Here is an 18,084-nt window from a genome sequence, read left to right on the forward strand (position 1 = left end):
ATATTTGGGCGCTGTTTTGAGGAACTGTGATTCCTTTTCCAAGAGCTTTCTGGAGCTGACTTGGGGGAGATCCTGCTCTTTTTCGCTCTAGCTCAGCATAAGGCATGGAAATTAGTATTTATTGTAAATGCTCAGGAATAGGGTCGCAACTCAAAAAAAAAAAAAAAAAAGAAACCCCATAAATCAAAAACCACACAAATCTCAAAAATAGAGTTTTAACTTGCTTCTTAGGCTACGACTGGATTTAGAATCCCCCAAATAAGTCATTTTTGGAGTCTGCTCTGGCTTACATTTTCTTGTCTTTAAAAAACAAACAAGCAATTTCATTAAAAAATTGCTCTCTTTTTTTTGGGCCAAGGGGTTGGGAAGCCAGTTACAGAAACCGTTGGCATGCTTTGCAGGGAAATTCTCAGCAAAGAACCTCTTTAAAAACAAAACAAAAAAAAATTAAACTATTTTTTTCTGTGGAGGTGGGGGCTGGGGGAGGGGCGCCTTCTGCCTTAGTCAGCCAGTCCTGCCTGGTCACGTTTCTCAGCGGGGCAAAAACCCCCTGTGCCCAGTGAGGTGAAACTTGCAAATGATACTGTCACCTTTCGCCATGGACTGGTGTGGCCCAGGGCTCAGCAAAGGTCGCACCTGGTAAATCCCCTGGTGTTTGGAGACAAAAGAATGACCAGCTGCTTTGTTTTCTTGAACTGACTTTTGTGCTCTCTGACTGCAATGGCAGAGGGAAAGTCACCCCCACCGTGGGCTTCCCCAAAGGGCTTTTTCCTGATTTGTGCCAAGTTAAACATTCGGACACGAAGTGGCATGAGGTCATTCTTAACTGGGTGAGTCACAGACACTGAGTAATCTCCAGGTTTGGGCTGGTCTGAAGAAGCTCACTCGGCTGCAAGGAAAAGACCTCTGGGCTTTATTTGAAACCGAGCATTCAGCCCGTCAAGGCTGGTAGCTGGAGGACCCCAGCAGCAAAGGACCCCCGTAACCTGACTTTTTAGAGGTATCATCCCCCCCGCCCGCCGCCCCGGCCCAAATGCATTTTCTAAAGGCCTTGTTGCTGAAGCTATGGTTTTGTCTAAAGTGCAGATCTAGGAGAGTATATTTAATTTTATTTCTGATCAGTGTGTGGTGGATCACACATGTGATGGATTTGTATGCGCCGGTGTATATGTGTGGATCTGTGTTAGCTACATGCATCTGCTTGTATGGGTGTCAGTATGAATGTGCACATGCATTTATCTGTTCCTGTGTGCAATGTATGTTTGTATGAACATGTCCGTGCATTTATGTTTGCATGCATGAATGTGTGCCTGTGTGGCATACGTACATACTGAATCTGGATGCGTGTACCTGTAGCGGACACCACCCATACACTCATCGTCTAGCTGCTAAGGGATCCCAGCTTCTCAGTGCAATGGGAGCTGTTTGCCCTTCCTGCCGCCTCCCAGGGCGCCCCTGACACACCAACAAGGGTACAAAGGCAGGCTCCCTCGCCTCCAGGCAGCACGGTGTGGTGCAATTCACGCTGCAGAGCCCCCTGCGGATCAAGAATGTCGACTGCAGCTGAGTCCAGTTCTTTCTCAGCTCCTGCCCTGACCTGCCCGACTCCACATGTCAGCCTTTTCCCCTGGGGGCCCTCCTTCAGTATATCCCATGCATCAGAATCCCTGTCTCAGGCTCTGCTCTAGGCAGCCTGGCCCAAGACGGCACTTTTACACGTTTGCATGTTCAAATGTGTGTGTGTGTGTGTGCGTGTGCGCGCGCGCGTGCACGCGCACGCGCCCATATAGAAGGATATCTAGGAGGATCTGAGAGAGAAGACAAGTAGAGGAAACACACTGAGTTTATCCTGGGGAAGAGAAAGGCGTCTCAGACACAGAGTATGAGAAAACTGCTTTTAAAGCCATATAGAAGGAAATCTAGGAGGATCTGAGAGAGAAGACAAGGTAGAGAAAACACACTGAGTTTATCCTGGGGAGGAGAAAGGCATCTCAGACACAGAGTATGAGAAAACTGCTTTTAAAGTGGAAAATTAAAAGATGCTTTAGGTGTAAATGTATTTTTTTTTTATTAAATCAGAAAAAGAAAGACACAGTGTACATGATATCAGCCGATCATATGTTACTTTTGAATTACAGCTTAATAGATTCATCGTGGTGCTATTTACTGCTCTGTACACGTATTAAGGAAAACTCAGATATTTGCAAAATCTGTAAATTTTTATTAACTGGGGTTATGGGGAGGGCTTTATCAGAACGCATCCTGAGAACATTAGGAAATTACAGACAGACTTGAGATAAGTGTCAGACAGAACAGATGAAGCGAGCCCCTCCGCCATCTGAGAAACGTTAATAATGTAAGATTGCAGGGACCAGGTCTTTGTTAGGGGTGCAGGATGCAAGATGAAAATGGAGCCCTGGGCGCCCCCTGGTGTTGCAAAGTAAACTTGCAACTTCATTTATTTGTTCTGTTTTGTTTTTTAAGTTGTAATCCTCGCCCTGGTCACGGGGCCTCCAGAAGCAATTGTTTTCCCAAACCGTTTCAAGCCCCCTCCAGTCAATCTTATCCTTCTCGTCAATAACGTTCAAGGACCCTATTTGAAAAACAACTCTTATTCATTTTGTTTCCATGCCAGGAAATTGGCACCCTGCCAACACAGGGCCCCTGCTCTCCCTCCCAGAACTGTGAAGTTAAACAAACGGATTTTCGTCTTTCCTCTTAGAGCTGGGAGGATGAGCCTGTATTTACTACAAAGCCTAATTCCTTCCGGCAGGCATTTCTCTCCTGCAACTTACTTGTTTCTGCCATTTTTCATAACTTAACCAGAATGCATTTTTCCCCCCGACCCCCACCAACCCACAACCATCAGCAATTCCGACCTGACCAGTTAACCTGCTAAAAACCATCCTCACAGTTATTTACCAGGAAAGACTGGACCAGAGACGTAAATAATACACCTCAATATACAACAGCTCAGGCTTAATTTGTAGGCAGAATTTCATTTGATGGTCATCGGAAGAAAAAAAATATATATACATGGAGTGGTTTAGGGGAGGAAATAGAGTAGGGAGAAGGCATCTTGGCAGGAGAACTCGGTGGGAACTGTGGCGATTTGTTTACTTGGATTTGCCAACGGGTCCGATGGACACGGGGTCTGTTTGCACTTGAGCATCCAACATCCGCTTTGGTCCCTGGAGAAAAATACAAAGATGTTGTAGCCTAATGAAGATCTGTAATATCAATAGCGACAACTACCATGCATTTAGTACTCGCTCTGTGCCGGATGCTGTGCTAAATAAATACACCTTACTTATGGGGTTCGGATGAGAGAGCAGCCTCTGATCTCCCAAGTTCAGTGCTCGGTTACATTACTTTCCAGATCTCTGAAATCTCTGACAAGTAGCTTAATTCTGTGCTTCAGTTTCTTCATCTTTAAAATGGGGGTGATCACCTTGTCTCGGGGAGTCGTTCAAAGATAAAGGGAATTCGTACTTGTAACGCGCGTAGTACCTGGGGAGTCGGGAGCCCTCGACAGTTACAGGTCACTTCTGTTACCCTCTCTAATCACTTTCTAACCACACTGCCCTGTTTAATTTTCTTTCAAAACGTATCACTGTCTGAGATGATGCTATTCGTCTAGTGTCTGTCTCCACCGGAATGGAAGCTCTGTGGTTGTCTGCTGTATCCTCGGTGCCTACGAGTGCCTGGCACATAGTAGGGAGTCCTTTGTATTGACTGACTGCAGTCGAATAAACTCTGTGAGTCGAGTACTATTATAACTGTTGTTATTATTTTACATTTTTTTGTCGAGTATGATTTACATACAATAAGTTAACCTTTTCTGTGTACAGTTCTACGATCTTTGACCAACGCAAACAGTCCTGTAAACCACCACCAAAATCAGAATACAGGGCACTTCAATCACCCCCAAAGCCCCCTTGTGCCCCTGTGTACTCAATCCTTCCCCGCCACCCCAGACCCTGACAGCCACCGATCTGTTCTCCATCCCTAGACTTCTGTCTTTTCCGGGATGTCTTATCAATGGAATCACAGGGTTTAGAGCTTTTGAGTCTAGCTGCTTTCATGTAGCATAATGGATTCATCCATCTTGCTGCATGTATCAGGGGTACTGTTATTGTTGGCCCTATTTCACAGCATAGTAAATATAGTATAATACAATGTGAGATAGTATATATAGTACAGTAAAGTACATATATAGTGTAGATAGTACATGTAGTACTTTACTGTATGTTCTTTACAGTAAAGTACTATATAGTAAAATACTATAGTTTATACAGATAGTATAGTATAGTAAAATGTAGTATAGAATAGTATAATATAGGACAGTATATATTGTATAGTATATCACAGATATACATATATAGCGAAGTCTAGGATAGTAAATATAGCATAGTTTACAGTATATAGTAAATATAGTCTAGTATAATATGAGATAGTATATACAGTACACTAAAGTATAAAATATAGTGTAGTATACTTTATTGTACATATCATAAAGTATATATACTAAAGTATTATACGTATAGTATAGAGTGGTATATAGTATATATAGATAATAGAGTATAGTATATAGTATAAAATAGTAGAATATAGGATAGTGTATATTATACAGTATATTATATATACACATATATAATGAAGTCTAGTATGGTAAATATAGCATAGTATATAGTATATAGTAAATATAGTATAGGGCACGACAATATCTATTATATAGCATACATTATATATATAGTGAATATAGTGTAGTATGTAGTATACGCAGTAGTGTACGGTATGAGTAGGGTGGTAGACTATAATATGGCGAAGGATATATAGTATAGTATATACACATAGTGTCACGCGATGTAGCAGCGCACATATAGTATAGGATAGCACAGGCTAATACATAGTACAGCACATACATACATCAAGCACATACTGTATGTAACATGTCGTGTTGGTCTTTGGGAATACAAACTCGGCTGGGACAACATGGTATATCGAAAGCCTGGGGTCAGGGGTCAGCCATGGCTGGGTTTGAGCACTGCTCCGTTCCGCTTGGATCTTGTGACCTCTCATCAGTCCCTTGCCCTGTGGGCTTACAGCTGTGTTCACACGTGGTCCTCACCGCACACTGTGCAGCTGACTCCATTATCACTCACACAGCAGAGGAGGCAGCTCGGTACAGGTAAGTCACTAAGGTCCACTCCCCACTAGTAAGCGGTGGATCTGGCTTCCATCTCCCATTTGCCTGAGCTGCTCTCTCAAGCGCTAGGTGATTCCCAACCGCCCGTTTACATTGCATCATAAATACCTGATGCGGTGATCAGATCACAAACTCCTCCAAACAGGACAGTGCCTTACTCATTCATCTCTGTGCCTTACGACCTAGGGAAGGGCTGACTAAAGTACTCACAATAGTTATTCCTTCCGGATGAATTAAAACGAGCCAGGCTTTGTTCCCAGGAAACTCTCCGTGATCCCAGTGACCCCATTTCATCTTCGTGCTAACCCTGTGACATCAGTACTAGTAGCCCCATTGCCAGAATACTTGAAACGCAGAGAGGTGACTCGTCCAAGATCACACAACCATTAAGTGGTAAAGCTGGGTTCAAATCCAGGAACAAGCTTCTAAGTTTCTAGGGCTTGGACTCAGGCTGCTGTTTTACTGTGAAAGGCCCCACAGATGATATGTAAATGAACATACGTGATTGTGTTCCAAACTGTATTTACAAAAACTGTATTTACAGTCTGCAAAGCCCTGGTCCAGCCTCGACACTATTGACACTTAGGGCTGGATCCCTCTTCTTCATGGAGGACTGTCCTGTGCACTGCAGGACATTTAGCAACATCCCTGGTCTCTACCCACAATGTCTCAAAGTCGCGGCAATCAAAGTTGTTCTGGACATCGCCAATATGTCCCCTGTGTATGAAAGCTCCCCTGGTTTGGAACCACTGGTCAGACCCAGCCTACCGGATCCCCGGATGTCGTGGGCAAGGAATCCGCAGAAAACACCCTCTGGCAAAAGAAACCAAGAGCCACCAAGAATGAGAGGCACCGGGGCCACGAGCTCGGGACCTTTCTAGAACACAACCCCCTCTGTACCATGCACCACCCGGCACATACTGCGTGCCCAGTAACGTTTCGACCGGAACTTTGGGCAGAAAAATGTGTACTTGGTTTAAAAATGACCGAGGAAAGTGTGCAGTCCTTTCCAAGGAGCGAGAGCTGAGAATAGAGAAAAATACCTCAACGAAACCTCCCAAATAGTGATCCGTCTTTACACATCCTCCTGCTGATGTTCACTCTCTTTTCTTTTTCGCCTCTTTGAAACTGGAGAAGGGCCTTTCACCAGAGGGAACCAAGGGGGAATCTGCGTTAGGGCTTCACATTTGCAAACGGCCTCAAATCGTGACCTTTAACACTATCTTAAATTGAGGTTCTACGCTCATACTCAAAGACACAGACTAGATAGTAGTACGACGACATTTATCACAAGACTTTAAACTTAGGGGTCTAAGGTGCCACTCCAAAGACCAAACACCGCCCTCACCTACCTCTGTCTAGCAGGCCGCCAAAACCTACAGATGGCCACGGAACGGAACATGACAGATGACCAAGGAGGCCCGGGGCGGTGCGTCCCGCACAGCACCCCATCTCCAGTGCAATGTGAAGGTTAAGTCTAGTTTCCTGGCCCCGCGACGGGCATCGGTGTTATCTCCTGGGCTGGCTCTCCTGGCTCCAGCCACATTCCCTGGGTCCAGGGCCGATTTCACTTGTCTCTCCTCCTGGTTTGTGCTCGATCACCTTGCTGATTTATCATCTGAGTAACGACCCGGCAGATACTACTCGCTTGCCCGGATTTACATGATCTCAAATATAATAAACATTGTCTAGTGTCCTATTTTACACCATATATCTATTCATTCATTCAGCAAACAATTAGGGAATGTCTACTATGTCCTAGTCACCACACTAGGGAGGACAGTACATCTGCCTGTGACAGGTAGGGTCGCTGGCCTCCCAAAGCCAACAGTCTGGGGGAAGAGACAAGAACCAAACAGACAAATAAATGTAAAAGATTGATTAATTATTTATTGTCTGGCCTCTACAGACTCCTGGGCTTCTCTGGAAGGGATGAGTTAAAGTTTAGTTACCCCTTTATTCCCAGACCCCAGGGTCGAGCTTAGAGCGATTTCCCTGATTTAAATTCTTCAAGGCTCCCTTTGGCCACCACCAAATATCAGTGCTCCCTGTCATCACCTGTCCCTGGCACCATCTCCCTGTCCTTGCATTCTCTCCCCCAGCCAGACTGGACTTCAGTCCCGTGCTGCCTCTCTGGCAAACCTTCGCACCTGCTGTCTCACTGCCTGGAACACATTCTGCCATCGGCCCCCGCCTGGTCACCCCCTTCCACCAGCAGTTAATCTGAAATCCCACGTCTCCTCTGAAAAGCCTTCCCGGAGGCTCCCCTCAAACCCAAGGCCAGGCCACCTCCTGGCCCTCAGGCCCCCCTCACATGCCTCCTGGCCCTTCCCAGACTCAGCAGCCCCACGTGTCAGTCTTGAACCTGACTGCCAGCCCCAGACAGCAAGGCCATCGTCCACCTAGCACAGCGCCCGGCATCCAGCAGGTGATCAATAAATACCGTCTGACAAACGTCCGGCCATCCCCTAGCCAATCGGTCCCCTTCGGAGGCGGGAACCATACCCCTGGCCCGAGACCCCAGGAAGGAGAGGTGAAGGGTCCACTTACCAGGCCCTTGAAGAAGCCTCCGAGGGACTGCCGCCGCCTCTCGGGTCTCTTCTGGGACTTGTCCCCGTTGGGCAGCGAGTTGGCCTCCGCCGCGGCCGGCTCTGCACACGGGGCCGGTTCTTTGGTGTCCTGCTTGTTGGTCTTCTGCTTGTTCAGCTCGGCCGAGGCCTTCTTGTCCTTTGAGGGGCCCTCTGTGCACTTCTGGCCTGCTCCCGCCGGCTCTGGCTCTGGCGGCGTGGTGGCCTTTTCCGTGGAGTCTGATATCTGCAGCGAGGTCACACAAAATGCATGTTAGTGGCTGCAAGACACCTCTCAATAGCAGGAGAATAAATATGTTAAAACGGAGATGTGCAAATGTTGGATGGTGTCTACGTTTTCGGGAGTCCTAGGTAAAATGAAAAAAAAAAAAGGAAAAATGCACCAATACCTAATTATGGTGCAAGGTCACAGGAAGGGACATTTGCTTATTTATCTAATTCGTTAATTAATGTTATGCTTTCCCAGTAAGCATTCTTTCCTCCTCTGGTATGAGAACCTGGGTTTTCCTTGGGAAACCTCTTTTTTCTCTTGTGTATTCCTTGGGATTTAGGCAAACTAAGTCCATACCTGGACCAGGGCGTGTGACTCAGGCTTGGCCAATCAGAGCATTGCATGTGACTGGGCTGCTATGATTGGTTCACGATGACCAAACAGATCAAAACTGAGCTAAGCTCAGGGCTTTGCTAAAACAACCAAGAGAGAGAGTCCTGCTCTCTTTTTGTTAGGTTTGAAGATAAAAGCTTGGAGTTTCCAGAGCCACCGTCGTTTTCAGAAACAAACAAACAAAAGTGCTTGAAAAAGAAGCCAACACAGAAGAAAGCAGAGCTGAGAGAGGAGCCCACATACCGATGGCTCTGTGTGTGCCCCTGGATCCATCTGTTCCTGAAGTCCTCTCATGGGCATGTACCTTCGAGAGAGCTTCTCCGCTTACGACTGCATGTGACACGTTCCTTGGGGATGCCTATTTTCTTTATGTCTGTCTTGATTTCTGGCGTGAAACTGCCCTGTTGCTTCATGAAACGGTGATTTAAAAAAATGGCTGTTTTTTATTTTTACCTTTGAACTTCTACCCTTTCGTGCTAAAGTGAAATGTTCGCAATTATATTTGGGTCTTGCAATTTGGGGGGATGAGCCTATAAAATCCAAAATTCTAGCAAATGCTGGGTAAATTACAGATAACCTCAAAAAAAAAAAATCTATTAGAAAGCAAAAAGCTTTTCCCCATAATTTACTTGAACAGAAATGCCTCTGGGGGCCAGATAGATAGAATGAAAACATGTCAGAGGCTAGAAGTAAGAAAAATCACATGGACACTTCGTTCCTCCAGTTGTGAAACCAACATAGGGACGGGGGACTATTCTCTAGTGTCAGAAAAACACCAGTTCAAGCGATGCTGTTTTTGATGTCGGGGAGACAAGCTGGAGTGTGGGGTTGGGGACACTGTGGCGAACTGAATGTTACATGCCCTGTCTAACAGCTGCTTAGACCCAGGCGAGTGATAATGGATAGGATTACAGCCCCAGCGTTGTTAGATCTTCTGGTTTTCCAATGGAAATTTAAAATTGAATTTTTTAAATGCAACATATGTCCATTTTTAGATCTTGACTTCAAACGTTTTAAAGCCCTATTCACGGCAAATAACTACAACACAAGTACCCCTGAGGGCCACATTCGACCTCCTGGATATGTGTTTACGATTTCCGATTCCTAAAGTTTTGTCCTGTCCCCAGGTCCAGAAATTCTATGACAAAGTGGCAGTTTGATTGAGAAAGCAGCAACCAGAGAGCTGTCATTTTGCACTGGTGGATCGAGCCTACCCCCTAGAAATACGTGAGAAGAATCACAGGTGCAAGGTTTCCCCAGGTCACAGCACCTGGGGGGCTGAGTTCCTCGGAGAAAGAAGCATTCGACATCCGGTGCGCCCCACGAAGCTGTTCTGTCACCACACGCCCTGAATATTTCTGTCACATCCCAGCTGCCAAAGTTGTAGCGAATGCTGAGATACAGATGTCCGACTATAAGAGACAGCCCCAAGCAGATATTTGCCTTAGAATGAGCCAGAAACTCCCACTATGGTGCTCTTTAGAAGGCCGGAAACCAGTGACTCCATTTACACACCCCATGAACTGTCTTTGTCATGCAGATTTTAAGATAGAGTGAGTGGCTTAACATCTGGAGTCAAAGGGACCTGGTGTGGGTCTAGTTCCATCACATCTTTGCTGTGGGGTCTGGAATAAATTGTTTACTCTCTCAGCATCCTCACCTGTATGGGGGTAATAAAAAAAATCATACCCCATGGCGTTGGGAGGATTACATGAGATAGTAATTGAAAAGCCTGTGTGACACAGTCTGACCCATGTGAAATGCCAAACATAAGGGGACCGAGCATCTTGGTTTGTCTGGAAATGAGGGGGTTCTAGGACATGGAACTTACAGTTTTAAAACCAGAAAAGTCCTGGGCATCCTGGTTTAACATATCCAGAGGTGACTCTTTCTGAGAGATTGTGAGAGGTTGGATTCTAGCGCTGGGTGTGGATGAAGTGCTCTGGAAATACTTGCTGAATCGAGTCTCCCCCGCCCAGTGACATTTTGGTCAAGACTTGTAGGATAAAAAAGGAATTTTCCATGTGAAGAAGAGGGAATGTAAAAGCCTCGCAATAGGAACTAGCAGAGGAATTCTGGCTTATTCGTGCTTGTATCTGTAGAGCCCAAGTTCATGTCCGATGAACAGTAGGTGCTTTGCCTACAGATGTTCAACGAGTTGGCTGTGGTTTAGAACTGCATTGGAAATGAGGCTGGAAAGAAGCGAGAACACGCCAGCTACACCCGCCACCGAACCGAGTTCACAGGTCACTTACTTGGCAGCTGGAGTCTTTCCCATTTATTTCTTCTGAGTGGGTGATCCCTCCATCCCCTTTCACTGACTAAAATAACAAACAGACAATGGCCTTTCAGCTACCATAAGAACAACAAAATGAAGAACGCGAAAGAAGTTCCGTAATGGATGGCCACGTAGTCATTCATTATTGAGATTCAGGATCAAGACCAATGGAGGACCAACCGAAATCATACTGCTCACGAGGTCTCCCATTTCCATGTGGTCTGTACCCAGAGTCTAATTCCACCCAAGTGTTGACCTCCAAAACTAACAACAACTACAACAAAAGTCCAAAACCCTGAGGTTAGATGATTCTGGGATAAATAATTGATGATGAAAATAGTAATGTTGGAACCAGAAAGTCGTCGAACACGTTGAATGAATGAATCAATGAATGAACAGGGGATCGAAAGGTACAAACTTCCAGTTGTAAGATAAGTAAGTACCAGGGATGTAATATACAGCATGGTGACTGCAGTGACTGTGGTCACATGACATATGTGAAAGTTGCTACGAGAGTCATTCCAAGCGTTCTCATTGCAAGGAGAATTTTTTTCCCTTTCATTTCTTTTCACTGTGTCTGTATGAGAAGGTGCACGTTAACTAAACGTAGTGTGGTTATCATTTCACGATAAATGTAAGTCAAACCTTTATGCCGTACACCTGAAATTCATACAATGAAATATATCAATTACATGTCTTTAAATAAAGCTGGAAAAAAGTAAAATAGATGAACGAACAATTAAACCATTAGGTCGCCTTCCATTGGTGACATTTAGTGGCGATTGTTTTATTGTATTTTTTCCCCCAGTAGAGGAATGAGTTATGTTCAACACTTTATTTTCCATCCTTTAATATTCCCTGTGGCCTGTGGCATCAGTAACAGGGCTGGATGGGATTGAATTCACAACTTTGGCTCCTTAAACCCACATTCAAAATGGTTCTACGTTGGGGGCGGAGGGTGGGGGGTAGTGGAGCAGCAGCTTGAACATCACCTGGGAACTTGTTAGCAGATTCTCGAGGATTCCTGATCTGCTGAATCAGAAACCCTGTGGGGTACAGCTCAAGTTCGCAATGCTGAGGCACACGTGGGTTGACGTGTCACTGCTTTAAGCTGACTGGCCACAGGCGAATGCGGACCCACAGTACATTCGTTTCTTCCCCCTCCCTTTCTTTGCTCGCCCTTGGAGGAGAATTTGGATCAAATCAGAAGGCTCTCTCATCGTCGAATGGTCCTAGGTTAGCATCCTGAAAACAGACTCTATGGCTATAGAGAGATCATTGCAAAAAGTTCAACCTCTTTTTTTTTTTTAAAAAAGGGGGAATATCTCAAGCTTGTCTATGACTTTTCTCTGTTATTCATTTTGAGGCATATAAAGCTGTATTTATGCAAAGGTGACTGCATGCTGAGTTTAGACTGAGGGTTTTATTAAGTCCCTCTGAGGTCTCTTCAGTGATGGTTATTAATAATGGTGGTTATTAATAATCCCTCCCTACCTCCCCTCTCCCTCCCTGCCTCCTGTGTGTTCTCTCCATCCCTCTCCTTTCCTTTGGCAGAGCCCTCTTTCAGAGACAAATTAGGGGAGTTCGAGTTGGGCTCTGTCTGTATTCAAAGGACCATAACCACAAAGGCTTATTTTTTCCAGCTGTGAAAAATAGCAGGATTACTGTTAAGGAGACTAAAATTCTTTGAGAAGCTATTTAATATTTTAAAGAACAATCTGAAGACTATTAAGTCATTTCAGAGATTTTCCCAGTGTGATACCGAGTATCTTTCTCCATGGAGTTTATTTTTATTTACGAGAGTGAAAGGGGAAGCATGTCAGGACCTCAGTGTGGAGAGAGGATCAGGTTGTGACAGCCACACCTTGCACATTAATAAAGTCATTGTCTATTTCTTTTGTTGTGTCTGCATTCCTATAACTTATACTCTGAGGAATGTTTAAACCATCTCCAATATATATCTCTTAGATACTCCAAGCTCTAGTGGAAACGTTTGCTGGTCAGTTCACATGTCTTTCTTTAAAAGAAATGCAAGGTATTTTGACGGAGATCTAAATCCAACCAAAGTTGAGATTTAAAAGAAGAATTGGGATGCCATTTTAGTTTAGTGTGAGTATATCAGCAAGATTGTTTACTAGAGCAGCCTCATTACAACAATTCAAGGAACAGGATCTGCTAGAAATTTCCAGGACAAACAAAGGCTTTGAGTCCAAGCTTTGTGTTTTACCGGGATGCTCCTTTGAAATGGACTTGAACTCAAGTCAGACAAAATGACACAACGGAAGTAAATCTTACTTTAGTGACAAGTACATTCAGAAAACTATGTCCCAGCTTTATGTAACTCAGGTACTAATTCTCTTCTCTTTTGCCTTGTAATTTCAGGTAAGCCCAACAAATGAAAATGATGTTTCCACAGAATCCCCTTTAAGGGTAGGAAAAAAAATGCAAGTCACTGGTGAAGACAGCAATCACCCCAACAAATGCTACCTTTCCTTAAAGAGTAGTTCAGTATTCCTATTTAAATACTCAGGGAAGAGTTTGAGATCAAGAACTTTGGCTAGAAAACTCCTGTTTCCATATATTTATTTATTTGTTTATTTATTTTTTAAATTACCGTTACAAACCACCATCTATACTCCCCTTCAGAGAGTAAATTTTAATATGTTTCCTTAGACTTATTAGATTGAATGTAATCAATAAAAAAACTCTGGTTTCTTGGCTGCCTCCTCATTTGGGCCTTTGATTTGCCCAGCATTGAAGCTCATAGTCTTTCTCATCTAAGCCTGAGAATGTTATTCTAACAGTGTCTTATGAAACTGCTGGTCTAAAGAGACTGGAGGATGGTTAAATGAAACAATGTAGGTGACAATAGTTTGGAGGAGGAAAGTACTTTTCAAGTACAAGGTGTTATTAATATTGACAAATTATAAACCTATATTTCTATCTCCCACCTTAATGGTTTCATCTGCCTACCTGGCTTGTGGGTACTTGAATATAGCTCTCTACCCACTCACTTTATAAAAATACACTAGCATTTCAACTATCCAATTTCTTGACATCCAGTTGAATTAATGCATAGAAGAATTTAAAAAAATTTTTTTTTTTTTTATTTAGGGCATGACAGATGTCTTAGCTGTTTCTTGTAATTATTTAAAAAATCTGTAGGAGCCCATAGAGTTTCTGTGAAGTAACATATCTACATGTATAGAATGCAATGTAAGGATTTATATGATTCTATTTTATTTCCTCTGAAATTATTTGAAAAACAATATTCTTTCTATTTTTATTTTTATGAGGTTAATTTCTGGAAAGAAAAAGTTCTCTTAGAAGTAAACCGGGCAATATGTTTATTAAAATTAAAAAAGGAAAAGAAAAAAAAAAAACAAACACTTAACCAGGAGTCACTTTGCTATGGGACAGAAAATATATAGTCTGAGGGAAACTTAAGAGAGGCAAACACGAGAAGGTAGAAAATCCATAATCTGAGGGATAGAGGCACAGATTACCAAACAAAAATGACACATTTGAAATTGAGTTTTCTATTACATCAATTATTTTTTTAAAAACTATATTTTGCTAAGGATATCTAAATTCAGTTGTAACATTCTTTATTTGGCTCAAAAAAAAAAAAAATCCTATAGTGATGGGCCAGATGCGATCTCTATTTTCAAGCCCTTAGAACAGAGTTTTGGTTTTTTTTGCTTTTTTTCTTCCTGCATAAATAAGAAGACTTTAAATTCGTTGGGAAGCCATGAAATGTTACCTAAAATTGTTTCCTGAAAATAATTACTGAAGCTAACTTCCAGGAGTCTGCACTATGGGGTATTAACACATATGCATAAACGTGGGGTACAAGAATGTTCACACAGGTTAGCAGAGCAGCTGAGATCACGTGTGTAAGACACGTGGCTTGCGCCCACTGAATACGGCACAGAGTTGAAAATTAATGTCTGTTTTCCTCATTGGGCTTTACTCTCCATGAAGACAGGAACTATGTCTATTTCTGCTCACTGTTTTATCCCTCGTGCCTGGAACACAGTGGGTGCTCACTAATTATTTGTTGACGATGTGAATGAATCACAGACAACAGGTTGGAAACAAGCCAAATGTCCACCAATAGAGCAATGATTAATCAGAGTGTGATAAATCCAGACCATGTGATTCCACAAAGTTGTTACAAAGAACGAGGCGGCTCTATACCAGGGGCCGCAAACTCAGATATCCACAGGGACAGGGCCAGCAACATAAATGAGTGAGCTGGGCTGGGTATGACAATAGGGAGTGGTGGGGATTGCGGTGAACTGGAAACCCATGCCTTTGTGTATTTGAATTAATCGCAGCGGTACTATTATGTTCTAATGGAAACAAAACAGGATGCAAGACAATAATTATTAAGATATCTGGAATTTTAGGAGAAATCTCAACAAGCATGGAAGCTTTAGAATTTAAATATAGAAAAGAATAATGGTCAAGCTGCCGGGCATCGCCCTTTCAATAGGTAAAAAGAACAATGCCCATGATGAGGCCTGATGCTATGTATCCACGAGGATTGCTTAGGAAATGAGCCCTCTCTCATCTCTGTCCCTAACCTATGGAAAACCGATTCCCAAAGGATTCTTTTCTTTCCAAGTTTGTTCCCCTAACAGTTTGCACTTGCCCAGTTTTTATTCTTAGAAAACATCCCCAAGCAACATCTAATGGATAGCTATGAGGATGAGTTTATAATATGGAACCTCATTAGAATTTAAAGCTTTGTTTTGAATGAGTGCAGTGGATGGTTTAGATGTCTTTCATTCTTTATTTGGAGTCTCTCACATTTCCTCTCTTTTAAACAAAGAAGTCTGATGTTGGTTATTTGAAAGGGAAAGTCATTCTGTTTGCTTTTTTTGTTTTTTTAAATCTCTCAACTCCGTTCAGAAACAGGGGAGCTGGATCACCCTCAATGTTACGATGAACTATTTGGGGGTCCCATTCGTAGTGCAGATGGTTTGCCAGAAACAGGCCAAATGTTCTTTTCTTTCCTGACATTGTGTCAAAAATTAGTTTAAAAATCTCAAGTCTTGATCTCCATTTTTAACACTATACTGCAGAGTAAATGCCGAGGACAGTAGAGGGAGGTTCCAGCCACATCAGCTGCCCACTACTTACTCTATGCATCTCAGTCCATGAGAACCCAGCCACAAAAAGAAAATGATGCCTGTCAACAATTTCTAACAGAGTTGTTTGTAACATGCCTCAACTCCCACTGGTAAGGGTTTGGTTTTGTTTTACGAACTAGAAAGAATTCCTTAACAGGTTGGGCCTGTGAAAATAGGGTTTCTTTCTTAAAGGATTAAATTCCCAAATACTTCTGAAAATGAAGGTGCACTATAATGAAATTCTTGTCGTTCATTAAAAGAGAATTAAACCAATGACCTTTCACATGAGTTTTTGTTTTTTGCCTTCCAACTGATTTGGGTTTTATTTGGTTATATTACTTAAGTTCCTGGATGTTTAGATATTTAATGCACATGACTCTTCATTACCCATATTTTTTTCCATTCTATACAAACTAAAGGCATGGCAAATGCACCAACTAAGTTATACATATTCATTATTAGAATATTATGTTTTCGTTTCCTTACATGAATTATTTACAAATCAGCTTCGTTCAAGTTTGTGACACTCACGTCACCTTCAGAATTTTTCCAACATCAATATATAACTGACTATTACTTAATCCTTTAATAAATGCCTATGTTCATTATGTAAATAAACGTATTTTCAAAGGAAACTGTATATAGTTACTATAATAAGAAAAGCAACATCAGTTGTCATAAATAGAAGGAACCTTTAAAAATGAATAAAATGACAAGTAAACAATAATATTAATTTCTAGGTAGATACTGTTGTCTCCTAAAACTCAGGACCCAAGGCCAGCCCTTTCTTTGTTAAAACGGGTGTTAGTCAGGGTTAAAGCAAGGTTAAGGAATATTAGTAATAAACCAAGACTTTCTCTGTGATCGAATCAGAAGCACAAAAGGGAGTGTTTTCCCACAGCACAATTCACATTCCATCTGTACCACCCACAACTACCTCTCATGCCACCTGTGACCTGGGTCTTTATTCTCCGGAGCTGATCTGGATTTTTCAGTGTTCTCGTGCTGGAAGCAAGTGGCTTACCATTTGTCTGAGAAATGCCATCAGGGAGGTTCTCGGTGGTTTGCGTTCTTCTCTTCTGAGTTTTACTTCTGTGGCTTCTGGTGTAGCATCTCCTTCTTCGCTGAGATCCACTGTTTGTAAGGCTGAGTCTACTTCCTCGGACTTTGTAATCTCTACTGGTGATTCACACACCACCTGGATTATTTTGCCAGGTAATAATAAGACAGTGAAAAAAAAAAAAAACATTCCCCAAAACATGCTTTATAAAGTGGAGTCCTGATTCTTCCTTAGACCCCCTAGTAGCTGGAGGTTTGAATCTATGACTATTTCCACACGGGCGCATCTTCGAGAAGGAACATTTGTGTCATATGATGTGTTCTCAAACGGCCAGTTTCTGAACAACTGTCAAATAAATGGACTTGCACGTGACAAAATTTCTGTCCCATGAAGGTACAATGCTTAGACAGGAAGTCTCTTTTGGGGACTGCCCCTCAGAGTACACCCCAAACCCACTCCATTCTAGCAGGCCCACCTCTTTGGTCTGCCATAAAGGTGAATTACAGCTGGCCTGTGTTAAAAATCAGGAGTCATCATTCCCTCAAGATGCCAGCTTTAGAGATGGTGACCACGACACCTTCCAATCCATATCCTCGTTCCCCTGCAACTGTGGAGAAATTGTCCTCTGTGCTAAAAGGACGGGGGTGAAAGCCACTTGCTTTGGTAGACTCCGCTTCCCCTTTAACTCATTTCCCATTTCACACCCCCCTCCCTCCACCGGTCATTTGCTATTGCTGCTTAGCTGAAGTTTAGGCTTTCAGGAGAAAAATGAACTTGGGAAAAACAAAACAAAACAAAACTCTAGCTAAGTTGCTACGGCCCCCAGCAAGGTAACTAGTGATCTCAGAGTCCCCTGAATGTCTGTGGTGGGTAAGGAAGGCCAGCTGTGTGGGCGCGGATGTAAAATCTGATTCATCCGCATTTTGATTCCAAAACTTGTTCTTTTCCATTGCCTCCCTGCATCTGTGCTGTGTCCCCGTCACATCTGGGACAGTTTCTGCCTCTGCCTTGGTCTCTGCAAAAGGACGGAGTTAACTGGCCTGGGGAGGGTTTTATAATTTCCTTTTTGTTGCCTTCGGGCAGGGATTGGCAAACCGCAACCAAATCCATCCCCTAATCTGTTTAGGTATGGCCCAAGAGCTAAGAATGGATTTAACATATTTCGAGGGTTCTAAAAAAACGTTTTAAAAGATAAAACATGTCCAAC

At 43.0% G+C, this 18,084-nt stretch overlaps 1 protein-coding gene across 2 annotated transcripts in view; it reads right to left on the reverse strand.

Annotated features, from left to right (window-relative positions):
• Positions 1-2,370: 2,370 nt before the first annotated feature.
• The window catches only part of BCAS1 (breast carcinoma amplified sequence 1), a 71,891-nt gene continuing 56,177 nt past the window's right edge, over positions 2,371-18,084 (reverse strand). The window contains exons 9-12 of one of the 2 annotated variants that reach the window (XM_006921924.2): positions 16,842-17,015; positions 10,657-10,722; positions 7,760-8,023; positions 2,371-3,191 (exon numbers count right to left, since the gene is read on the reverse strand). In XM_006921924.2, the coding sequence (XP_006921986.1) occupies positions 3,117-3,191; positions 7,760-8,023; positions 10,657-10,722; positions 16,842-17,015 (579 nt within the window). In that variant the 3' untranslated portion in view covers positions 2,371-3,116. The remainder of the gene's footprint in view (positions 3,192-7,759; positions 8,024-10,656; positions 10,723-16,841; positions 17,016-18,084) is intronic. The other variant, XM_015596971.2, reaches the window with a different exon arrangement.

The sequence above is a fragment of the Pteropus alecto genome, unplaced genomic scaffold, assembly GCF_000325575.1.
Source record: "Pteropus alecto unplaced genomic scaffold, ASM32557v1 scaffold45, whole genome shotgun sequence".
NCBI lineage: Eukaryota > Metazoa > Chordata > Mammalia > Chiroptera > Pteropodidae > Pteropus > Pteropus alecto.